Raw genomic sequence first — 12,313 nt, 5'->3', positions numbered from 1 at the left:
CAAAAAATTTCTGCACTCAATATTAGTCCTTACTCAATCCAAATTTGTTTAATTTATGCTTAAACTTTTAAGTTTTTCAACAATTTTTTACAGGCGTGTTAAGAACGTTATTAAAAGGTCCTCCGAAAAAAATATCGCAAAAATTTGATTTCTACATCCATATTTTTGTTACTTATATATTAAACGTTTGTCGTTTTAAAAAATTCATATTTAATTTATTTCGTGTTAAAAAATTATAGATTTTAGTAAATGAACCATTCATAGTGTTCTAAACTTGTATAAAAAGAATCGTTAAAAAATTTAAGAGTTTAAGGATAATTAAACAAAATTTATTTTAGCAGGGACTAAAATTATAAGTAAATTTTTTTTTTGTAGGGATTAAAAATGCTATTAAAATTAAGTAAGGACTAAACTTACAAGGTCGCAATTTTGTAGGGACCAAAAACATAATTAACCCAATATTAAAATTAGAAAATAATTAAAAAAATTGATGAGGGGCAAAAATGGAAATTCATGGCATGTTGAGGTGGCAACAACCAAAATCCATGAATTATGGAATTACCAACTTGCCCCTCCTAGGGGCAAAAATGTAAAAACATGATACATTTATTTTAATAGATAGTTAGTAGATTATAAGATTTAAATGAATAAATTTCACAACATTAAAAAAACATCAAGAACAAAAAATATTTACAAGGATTAAAATAAAATATTTTTTTTATGAAATAAAAGTCATATTTTTAAAGGATTCAATTTGTATGCAAAATAAGCGTAAAATTATTTTACACACGTATTCAATGATGTGGCAACACATTGTTGGTTGTATATGTAAAATAATTTTACATTGATAATATATCGAAGAAATTAAACAGATTTTTAAATGCCGAATACATATTTAAACCAAAATATTTTAGTAAATTACTGAGTTTTATTTTTTAAAAATACATTGAGGGACTTATTGAGGTGAATTAAGTCGGTTAACCTTAAACCCTAAAATTCTGCAGCTGAACTAAATAACGCCACATCCGATTATTTAGCTTGGAGCCCAAGCCACGGAACAAAGGGCAATTCCGTCAAAATACCAAAAAACATCGCGCTATATAATTTCAGGAACCTTGTTCATTCTTTCACTGCAACCACTCTCCACTCTCACATTCTCATCCTTGCGGCTAGGGTTTTTGCGCAGCTTTCCTCTTCAAGGTAATTCTCTCTTATTTCGATTCTAATCGATGTATTTGTACAATCTTTTTCACTGATTCATAATTTTTTCGCAATTTAGTTTAGCTTATGTACGTGATTGCATGGGATCATTACAAATTGGTTTGTTTTTGTTTTCTTTTTGATTTGGTATTCGATTATAATAATCATGCTGAGATTTATGTGCCTGATTAATTGTTGTTATGAATTCATATACGGTGATAATCGTTTATGTTTTTGAATCGGTAGTTTTAATCTTTTGTTATGAAGGTGTTAATTTTTGGGATCGATATTTTCGAGTTTTATGTTGATTCGTGTAATTCAATCATAATCGACATACACACAATGTATATGATAATGATGATATTTTTGTACTGCTGAAACATCTTATTTCCAATCTATATTGTGTTGTTGACATTTAGTAAATTAGATTATAACACACACATACACTTATTTGGGAATTAACTCAAATAGAGTAGAGTAACGCTGTGGATCCCCTTTTTTCTTTTGAAGCATGCTTATTGTTGTACTGCTTGTTGAATTATTGACTTGGATCGTGAGTGACGATATTTTTCAATTGTGTAAATTTGTTTGCTTTTGGGATTCTGCAGAAACATCTTATTTCATGCCCAATACATATTCCATTATTGACATGGTGATAGAACGTTGTTGTTCTTGTATTTTCTTTATCTATTTATTGTTGATCACTTATTAACATGTTTTATCTGCTGAAATACCTGATTGCATGTCTGATTTATATAAGTAAGACTAGAATACACAGTTACACACACATACTTGTTCCGGAACTGACTCAATGGAGTCCTTTTAACCCGGTTGGGCCCCTGTTTTCCTTGAAGCATGCTGATGATAATTATTGTTATATTGTTGGATTATATATTTAATTTTTTCTTAAGTTTGTTTATTATAGTATTATTTTTTCCTCATTTTTTTTTGTCAGCGTTCATAAACAACTTGCCCTTATAGCTCAGTGGTAGAGCATCAGTCTTGTAAACTGAAGGTCCGTAGTTCGATCCTGCGTGAGGGCAGTTCAATTCATTTTGTTGCCAAGCCCACTTAGTGGGATAAGACTTGGTTGTTGTTGTTGTTGTTAGTCGTCTTATACTTATTTATTGTTTTCTTTGTTGAACTGTTAATCTTTTTGATAGTGTGTTGTTAATAGTAGTATTCCTTTACTATTTTCTTTGAGGTCATGCTTATGCATAGTTTTCTTTGGCAGATCTTTGTTTTTTTTCAGCTTTTAAGGACTAATGGGTAAGGAAAAGGTTCATATCAACATTGTGGTCATCGGCCATGTTGACTCTGGGAAATCAACCACCACTGGTCACTTGATCTACAAGCTTGGAGGTATTGACAAGCGTGTCATTGAGAGGTTTGAGAAAGAAGCTGCTGAGATGAACAAGCGTTCATTCAAGTATGCCTGGGTCCTTGACAAGCTCAAGGCTGAACGTGAAAGAGGTATCACCATTGACATTGCTCTCTGGAAGTTTGAGACAACCAAGTACTACTGCACTGTCATTGATGCCCCTGGACACAGGGATTTCATTAAGAACATGATCACCGGAACATCCCAAGCTGACTGTGCCGTTCTCATCATTGATTCCACTACTGGTGGTTTTGAAGCCGGTATTTCTAAGGATGGTCAGACCCGTGAACATGCTCTCCTTGCTTTCACTCTTGGTGTGAAGCAAATGATCTGCTGTTGCAACAAGGTATTTAATATTTTCAGCCCCTTGAAGTTGTATATTTGATTATTTTTATAATTCCTTTATTTAAGTACTAATTTGAATTCATTTAATGAAGTACTAATTGCCATCTATCTTGAACAGATGGATGCTACTACACCCAAGTACTCCAAGGGTAGATATGATGAAATTGTGAAGGAAGTTTCATCCTATTTGAAGAAGGTTGGCTATAACCCAGACAAAATTCCATTTGTTCCCATCTCTGGTTTTGAGGGAGATAACATGATTGAGCGCTCTACAAACCTTGACTGGTACAAGGGTCCAACCCTTCTTGAGGCCCTTGACCAAATCAATGAGCCTAAGAGGCCTTCAGACAAGCCCCTTCGACTACCACTTCAGGATGTCTACAAGATTGGAGGAATTGGAACTGTGCCTGTGGGGCGTGTCGAGACTGGTGTCATAAAACCTGGAATGGTTGTCACTTTTGCCCCTACTGGACTGACAACTGAAGTCAAGTCTGTGGAGATGCATCATGAAGCTCTAACAGAGGCCCTTCCTGGTGACAATGTGGGATTTAATGTCAAGAATGTTGCTGTTAAGGATCTCAAGCGTGGGTATGTTGCCTCAAACTCCAAGGATGACCCAGCCAAGGAGGCTGCTAGCTTTACTTCTCAAGTGATCATAATGAATCACCCTGGCCAGATTGGAAATGGCTATGCCCCTGTTCTTGACTGCCACACCTCTCACATTGCTGTCAAGTTTGCTGAGCTTGTTACTAAGATTGATAGGCGTTCTGGTAAGGAGATTGAGAAGGAGCCCAAATTCTTGAAGAATGGTGATGCTGGTATTATTAAGATGATTCCCACCAAGCCCATGGTGGTTGAGACTTTCTCTGAATATCCTCCACTCGGCCGTTTTGCTGTTAGAGACATGCGTCAAACTGTGGCTGTTGGCGTCATCAAGGCTGTGGAGAAGAAGGATCCCAGTGGAGGACTTAAGGTGACCAAGTCAGCATTGAAGAAGAAGTGAACCGAGCAGGATGATCTATCTAGTTGGGAAGCATATCATAGTTATTACAATAAATGGTCTTTGGTCCTTGGTATTTCTATTTCTCGTCTAGTTTTCTTGTTTTTAAGTGTCAAGTCTCCACCTTCATCTCTTAGCTTTTGTTCTCAGAACTGGGTTCTAGATCGACGGTGGCAGTGCTATATCTGTTTCGTTTTTATGCTTTAATTGTTGTGTCTAGTTTGAAACTTGGATTTTGTAAGCAAAGCAGTAAGTTCCAGGACTTGCTGACTTTGTTTCTAAATATCAACTCTTTATTTTTGTGTTTATTCCTTGGTGTGATGTTTAAGCCTTTGCTGGTACATGTCTCTATGTTTTAGGATAATTTTTGAATGTCAATTGCACCGTTCGTTTACCCTATTATAAATCAAACCAAACTCAAGCAATAAGAAATTAGCCCTGCCATCTAACAAAGCTGACTTTTTGGCATAGGCAGTAGCATATCCGCAAGACCTTGGTTCAATTCAAACTATTACAAATAAAATAGGTAACATAGATTCCGGTCAATAGAGTGGAGATTCCAACCATGAAATTGATGGACCGCTACATTTATTTGTCTCTTAGTAAACTCAATGAGTTTGGACAATGAACAAATAAATAGGAAATACGATCCTGGATAATGAGATCAAAACTAGATAATATCCTCTCTAATCCACAAAATAGCGAATCATAATTCTATCAAATTGTTTCTGGTTTATGTTTCCCGTTTATCTCTCTTTAGAAGAAAAAAAATTCAATGTATTTTTTCATATTTTAATTTTTGTTGTTTCTCTAGTATTTTTAACTAATTGTAGTTATATATAAAATTGTTTCTCACTCTACATGACCCTTTTTCTTTCACTTCTTTTCTCTCAGTAATTTTTTTTAGAGGATTTTTATCAGTAATTTAGCAATTTATTATTTTCATTTTATACTGTATATATCAAATCTTCTTCAATATTTATTATTATTATTGTTACTATTATCATCATTATTTAATTATCCGATCTTCCTAACTCATACTATTTTGATGTGAGTTTACTTTTTCAATCAATTTAGGGATTAAATTGTCTATATCCTGCAATTTCGAAGATCAAAATGACAATTAGTCAAAGTTTAACAAGTCCATAACTATTTCCTTTTTACAAAACAATCAAATTTGTAATATATATTGACACTTCATCATAATTTTGAAGAATGGTCATTTATGCAGCCACCCCTAACAGACGGCGAGCCCATGAGCTTTCTTCCTTAAAGACTCATCGAAGAGTCGTGAAATTAAAAATGCTACTACTAAAATTTAAAATAACGTCCATTTTTGTATTGGTCCTCCTCATTAATTTTTTCATCCACAACTTTCTTTGAAAGCACTTTTTTTTTATTCGAGCTCAGTTGCAAAATGAATAACCAATAACAAATAGGAGGATCAGGGGGTTTTCACTTCAAGCAATTGAATTATATACGAGTGACTATAAGACTTAACTTTAGTGAAGCTTTCACTTCAAGCAATTGGATCAGGGTTTTCACTGTACAATCTGTCTATCACTGCATAAAAAAGTGCAAAATTGAAGATAAAGTTCCTCAAGCATCAATGGATAAGACTTGTAGGGATGTGTGGAAATACATATGGAAATTAAAGTCCATTCCCAAACATATTCATTTTACTAGGAGGCTGCTGCACATGGTTTTGCCCTCGAAGTCATGTTTATTGTCCCGTGGATGTTCTATTCCTCCCTCTCATCCCCGTTGCCTTGGAGGTGATGGAGATATTGACCACACTTTCATGTTGTGTCCCTTTGCTAAGTTAGTTTGGTTCTCTTCTCCTTTCGGAATCAACTTTGATAATGTAGATGATTTTTGTACTTGGCTGGAGAAAATTATTATGCAGGATCAGCCAGAGGTTAGTGAGCTCATTTTATCCCTATGTTATGGTTTACGGTGGGCTAGACATATGATATGCTTTGAATTGAAAGATATAATAGTCGAGATGATTGTGAAAAAATCTTACGGAATGGTAGTAGAGTACAAATGCAACACTCTCAGACTGTAATCGTATAATTTTTTTTTTTTTTTGAAATGGCAAAATATTATTAACCAACAAGCCCGTGCAAGGCGCACTAATAAGCTTGGGTGGAGAAAAAAATACAATTAGAGGAAATCGGTTGCCATAAAGACGTGGCTCGAACAAAAACCCCTAAAAAACCACCCGAAAACCAAGGAAACAACCCGGAAGAGAAGTGACGCCGACGTATACAAGTGAATATCCACTGGCATACCCCTGCGTCAACACCAAAAAACCAACCAAAAAACCACCAAAGAAGGACCGGGCAGACCAAAACCAGCAGGACCACACCAGGATGGACTGCTGCCACCAAAAACCATCCCGGTTGACCAGACTGCTGACTCCATTCCAGCAAAACACAGGCGAACCACATAGGCTGCACCCTTCGAACAGAACAGCAGAACCCTGCAGGAAAAGCATGCTACGCACCTCTGTCAAAACACACAGGCAAGCAGCTGCCTAAGCCCACAACCGTAGCAGAGCAACACACAGGAACAACACAACAACCAGAAAAAACTGCAACCCAACCCTGCCGCTACAACCAAAAAATACAGCTGCTGATGCAGTAGATCCACTACAAGGTAAATAGAGGAATTTGAGCTGTGATTGGTGATGAAAAGAGCACTCTATATGCAGGTGCGACTTCATTTAATGAGGTCGTACTAGATTCAGACTTGGCAGGAGGTATGGCTATGCACATTGGCTTAGAATTTACACTGGACCTTGGCTTTTTTAAAGAAGTGATGAAAGCTTTGAAAAAAGCTAAAGATACTTCAACTTACTTTGGTTTGGTTTCCTCATCTCAGATTGTAAAATGTTGTCAAAATCTTTCCATAATATCATTAAGTCTCATGCTAAAAAGAAAGGGCAATAACGTAGCTCATACTAATGCAAAACTCGCTCTCTGCCATCATGATTCTATATAGATTGAAGAGACTCCTCAACGTATTGATGATTATTTAGCTGCTGACTGCAGTGATACTTAAAGAAATTAGCTTTTCTTCATAAAAATTAAAAAAAAGGAGTCTATTTTAGAATAAACAGTAAGTTTAGGTGAAGTTATACCAGATAACATGTTATATCAATCATTTAGTTATTTACTAATGATTGTAATTACTCATTTTACACACTAAGTACCCGAGTCGTTCCCACTATAAGACTTTGCTTCCAGCGATAACAATGATGGATGTGGTGGCAGAGCTAGAGTGTCACCATTGAAGGACCTAGCAAATGCTTTATGTAGTCAATTATTTTCATAAATTAACAATGTTAAATAAAACAAGAGTCACACCTTCGTTAAAACAACAGTGTTAAATAAGTAATGTAGAAAGTTTAGGAGAGACCGTGGCACCAGGTTAATGGATAGCAACTCTATCATGAACTCTTGTTGCTCAGTGTCACTCATAAACAAGTCTTAAAAGTTAAAACTATGACTAATTTTTTTTTCAAACTTTTGCACTTTCTTCAATTGGGTTTCTCTAGCAAGAGACAACATAGTCATTTCTCAAGCATTGTGAAATACGTCAACTATTTCTATTGGAACAGAATATTCTTCTAATCTGAAGCAGAAAACTGAGCAAAGGTATTAAGGCAGTGTTTTTGGTTTTGCGGTGGAGAATAAGGAATCTCATTAGTAACACTCACAAACTGTAGCAGTGGCAAAAAACTAAAAACAAGATACATTTATGCCAACACAGACCCAATCAACTTATTTTGTTTTTTACTCAGCACACAGACCCAATCAACTTATTTTGTTTTTTACTCAGCAGCATGTCTATATTTTGTTGCTATAGCTCACAAAATAGTTGGTATGTGTTAGTATAGATGTTAAATTACATGGCTTGAAGCTTTTTTTTTTTTATTATTCATATGAATTTTTCTGACTAATAAAACACAATCAATCGACAGACATGATATACTTCAGATTAAACAAATTCTTGAACTAAAAATATTCACTTCATCCCTGTCAAACGAAATCGAAACATTCCAAACAGCAAAAACAAAATAAAAATAAAAATCAGAGAACAAGTATAACAAATAATCCATTCCAAGCGCGATGTGATCACCACATAAACACCAAACATACGTTTATGTGCTATGATGGTGAGAAATTATCATGCGGATAAATCCCCCAGCAACATAAAATTAGCACTTAAAAAACAAAAAGTCGATATTACTAAATCAAATCAGCAGTCTAGCTTCTTACAAAATAGAAATAGTTCTAACTGAACACATAAATTAAAGCATAAGCATGAAAAAGAAAAGGCTTTGCCACAGTCGATCAAGAACCCAATCCTGTGAACAAGGGCTACGAGACGACGGTGCAGACTTGAAACTTAATCTGAAAAACAAGTTAACTAAACCAGATATGGTAGTATTTCGAAGACCAAACCATTTACTGTAATCAAGACGATAGATCATCCTGCACGGTTCCCTTTTTCCTCAATGCTGAGTTAGTCTGCTAAAGTCCTCCACTGGGATCCTTCTTCTCCACAGCCGTGATGACACCAACAGCCACAGTTTGACGCTTGTCCCTGACAGTAAAACGGCCAAGTGGAGGATATTCAGAGAAAGTCTCAACCACCATCGGCATGGTGGGAATCATCTTAATAATACCAGCATCACCATTCATCAGGAATTTGGGCTTCGTCTCAGTCACCCTACCAGAACGCCTATCAATCTTGGTAACAAGCTCATCACACTTGACAGCAATGTGGGAGGTGTGGCAGTGAAGAACAGGTGCATAGCCATTTTCAATCTTGCCAGGGTGATTCATGACGACGACTTGAGATGTAAAGTTAGCGGCCTCCTTGGCTGGGTCATCCTTGGAGTTAGAGGCAACATAGCCACTCTTGAGATCCTTAACATCAACGTTCTCAACATTAAATCTCACATAGTCGCCGGGAAGGTACTCCGTCGGAGGTTTTTCTGTGAACAAGGCGTCCACCATAGGTTTATCGTGCATCTCCACAGACGTGACTTTAGCTGTCAGTCCAGTAGGGGAAAAAGTCACCTCCATTCCAGGTTTCAAGACACCAGTCTCAACACGTCCCACAGGTACAGTTCCAATTCCTCCAAACTTGTAGACATTCTGAAGCGGTAGTCGGAGGGGCTTGTCTGAAGGCCTCTTAGGCTCGTTGATTTGGTCAAGGGCCTCAAGAAGGGTTTGGACCCTTGTACCAGTCAAGGTTTGTAGAGCGCTCGATCATGTTATCTCCCTCAAAACCAGAGATGGGAACAAATGGAACGTTTTCTGGGTTATAGCCAACCTTCTTCAAATAGGATGAAACTTCCTCCACAATCTCATCATACCTACCCTTGGAGTACTGAATGGCATCCATCTGCTCAAGATAGCAAAAATAATTAATACTTGCATAACTTAATATGAATGACATGTTTTTGACAATTTTTTGAACATAATATGAATATATAAAAGTTGAACATAATAAACGAACTTAACATGAATACAATTTGAAAATAAAAAAGTTATAATCTTGACATTCATATGAACATTAAGTGGTCATTAAGGACCAAAACAAAATAAAAAAATTTGTGAGGATGAAAACATTCAGTTTAAATTTTTATGGACTAAAATCAAAATTCGCTATATTTATAGGGACGAAAAACTTATTTAACTCTTTAAAAAATAAACACAAATATGCATCTTCTTCAAAGGGCTGAAAATATCAAATACCTACCTTGTTACAGCAGCAGATCATTTGTTTCACGCCAAGAGTGAAAGCAAGGAGAACTTGTTCCATGGTCTGGCCATCCCTGGACATGCTAGCTTCAAAAGCACCAATACAGGAATCAAGGATAAGAAGAGCACAATCAGCTTCGGACGTCCCAGTGATCATGTTCTTAATGAAATTTTTGTGTCCAGGGACATCAATGACAGTGCAGCAGTTCTTTGTTGTCTCAAACTTCGAGTAAGAAATGTCAATGGTCATACCTCTTTCACGTTCAGCCTTGAGCTTGTCAAGGATCCAGGCATACTTGACTGAAGTCTTGCCCATTTCAGCAGCTTCTTTCTCAAATTTCTCAATAACACTCTTGTCAACACCTCCAAGTTTGTAGATCAGGTGACCGGTGGTAGTTGACTTCCCAGAGTCGACATCGCCAATGAGAACAATGTTAATCTTTTCCTTACCCATTTGTCCTTGAAAACACAAAAAGATCTGCCAATTCAACAAAGAAAACAATACATAAGTATGAATCCAAAGAGAAAAATAAAAGTAAGTAATTAAGACGAAATACTACTACTAAAAAAATATACATTTGACAAGAGAGGATGCCGAATGTTTTTTTTAGTGTTCAAAAGAATTTGCCTTGTCTATCAAGTTTCACAGTTTTGTGTACTGAGCAGTTGATTCAAAGGCATTAAATAGCAGGAAATTTAAAATCTACTCCCTAATTGAGATCATAGAGTATTATCTTATCTTAGCAATAGCTAGATACGTAGTTTGAAAAAGCACCACGAAATTTAAAAATACAGCGCTACACATTAATGCCTGTCTGAATGTGACATGGAAGTCTTCTTCAAGGCAAAAGGCCACGTCTCTCAGAAAGGCAACAAAAAAAAGGCCATTTCTTCATCCACGTAGACTCGTCTTTTTCTATAACAACACACCCTAAATCATATTTGCTTCAACAAAATCTAGAGAGTGAGGCATTTGTCTTTGACCATTCATATTATCTCTAGATAAAAAATAAAAGAAACCTTTGTAAAAAAGGTCAATGGTGTAACATTGTAGAAGAAATTTATAAAAGGAAAAGGAAGAATGTGAGATGAAATTAAAATTTGTGAAGGATGAGAAGGTATTTATAGGGGTGAATTTTGTAAAGAATTGATGCATAGAGTGTAACGACCAATTAATTAGGGTAAATAAAACATGGTCAAAGTGGCCTGATAAGTCAAGGGACCCAAAAAACACATGTTAAATGAGTCAGTCTTGTTGACCAAGCTATTGTCCACACTCTGAGTTGGTTCGGAATATATAATCCAAACAAATCCAAGAAATATTCGGACTATATAACCTGAATTGGTTTAAGACTGTGCTAAAACTCATACTTTGTAGGGTGATGGACATTTCAGATTTTATATTTCAAACTTGTCAAGTACAATATTTTTCTGTGGTCCACGTTGCATCGATAGTTTATGTGGTCCATGACACACAAACTTCTATAAATTGGTGTGTTTTGTCATTTGTTGTAAACCACACCAAATAATCATGACCATTCCAATTATTGATCTAAACATCAAGTTAGCCGCAGTTTACTACAATGGGAAAAAAGCAATATGTTTAGGGTTCATATTGATGGTTTGATGTCACACTATCTGGGTTGAAGGATCAGCTGGACCAAATCAATTGTCGACTCAGCCACAGAGACACAAAGAGGGTGGACGGTGTTGAGTACCGACGACCATCGACCGACTCAGCTAGAAGCGTCCAATTATGAAGCTCATGAACGACGACGACGTGAGAACTATGTTCTCGATATTTAGTCAGTACAATTCGAAATGACCAATCGAGTTGGACGCTTCCTTGAAAGATCCGACCGACTCAACTATAAATGTCCAGTTCACCCATACGACGACGTGAGAATCATGTCCTTGATATTTAGTCGGTATAGTTTGAAATGACAAATCAAGTTGGACGCTTCCTTAGTCGGATATTTCAAAGATATTCAAAAAAGTTTGATTCGACCAGGTGCTACGAAGAAATTAAGGCTTTAACATATAGATCAGATAAGGATTTAAGTCTAACCGATCCATGATCTTTTGTGTGTTTTACCTTGTTTCACACAGTTGTATTATGTTTTTTAATTTATTATGTAGTTGAAATTGTTTTGAAATTGTTTCACTCACTTCTTTTTTCTCATAAGTTCAGCGATTTATTATTTTCATCTTATGTGCCAAACCTTCTTCAACATTTTTTGTTATCATTATCATTACTACTTAATTAATCCGATCTTTCTAACTCAACCTCAAAACTAATTAGATGTGAGTTAATTTTTTCATCAACTTAGGTATTGAATTGTCTATATCCCTGCAATTTTGAAAATCAAAATGGCGGATTACTCAAAGTTTAATATGGTTTCAGTTATTTCCATTACCTGGTAGAACGCGATATATTTTTCAAAAGTAAATCAGTCCTTCTCCTAGCTTTACATGGCAGGGCATTCACAATGCTCGTATTTATGTTTAACAAATTCTTATAAAAACGGCCCGTAAAACAAGAGGTGTCACTCTTTATAAACTTTAATTAAATTTTTCGTTCATTCAACAAGAGACTTGAGTTTTTCT

The 12,313-nt window shown here is 35.8% G+C and overlaps 1 protein-coding gene, 1 non-coding gene and 1 pseudogene across 4 annotated transcripts; 2 read left to right on the top strand and 1 right to left on the bottom strand.

The window, feature by feature from the left end:
- The first annotated feature begins 1,129 nt into the window (after positions 1-1,129).
- LOC146958077 (elongation factor 1-alpha-like) lies at positions 1,130-4,234 on the top strand. Of its 2 annotated transcripts, XM_085741207.1 has the most exons (4): positions 1,130-1,200; positions 2,156-2,215; positions 2,435-2,927; positions 3,045-4,234. In XM_085741207.1, the coding sequence occupies exons 3-4, from the start codon at positions 2,466-2,468 to the stop codon at positions 3,927-3,929; spliced, it is 1,347 nt and encodes a 448-aa protein (XP_085597333.1). In that variant the 5' UTR covers positions 1,130-1,200; positions 2,156-2,215; positions 2,435-2,465; the 3' UTR covers positions 3,930-4,234. The 2 variants fall into 2 exon arrangements, with proteins under 2 accessions (XP_085597333.1, XP_085597332.1); XM_085741206.1 differs by lacking the exon at positions 2,156-2,215.
- Positions 2,172-2,243, top strand: TRNAT-UGU (transfer RNA threonine (anticodon UGU)). Its single transcript has one exon. It is a non-coding gene; the product is annotated as a tRNA-Thr (tRNA).
- Positions 4,235-8,270: 4,036 nt separating the features above from the next.
- On the bottom strand, positions 8,271-10,378 carry LOC146958076 (elongation factor 1-alpha-like; annotated as a pseudogene). The gene is made up of 4 exons (XR_015024989.1): positions 10,283-10,378; positions 9,959-10,184; positions 9,705-9,793; positions 8,271-9,347 (listed from the first exon to the last, which is right to left on the bottom strand). The product of XR_015024989.1 is annotated as an elongation factor 1-alpha-like (transcript).
- Positions 10,379-12,313: the final 1,935 nt, after the last annotated feature.

This window comes from Medicago sativa, chromosome 1 (genome assembly GCF_051527215.1).
Source record: "Medicago sativa cultivar Bolivia chromosome 1, Bolivia_mono, whole genome shotgun sequence".
Lineage (NCBI taxonomy): Eukaryota > Viridiplantae > Streptophyta > Magnoliopsida > Fabales > Fabaceae > Medicago > Medicago sativa.
The sequence above is the reverse complement of the archived record's forward strand: the minus strand, read 5'-3'. Positions and strand labels throughout refer to the sequence as shown.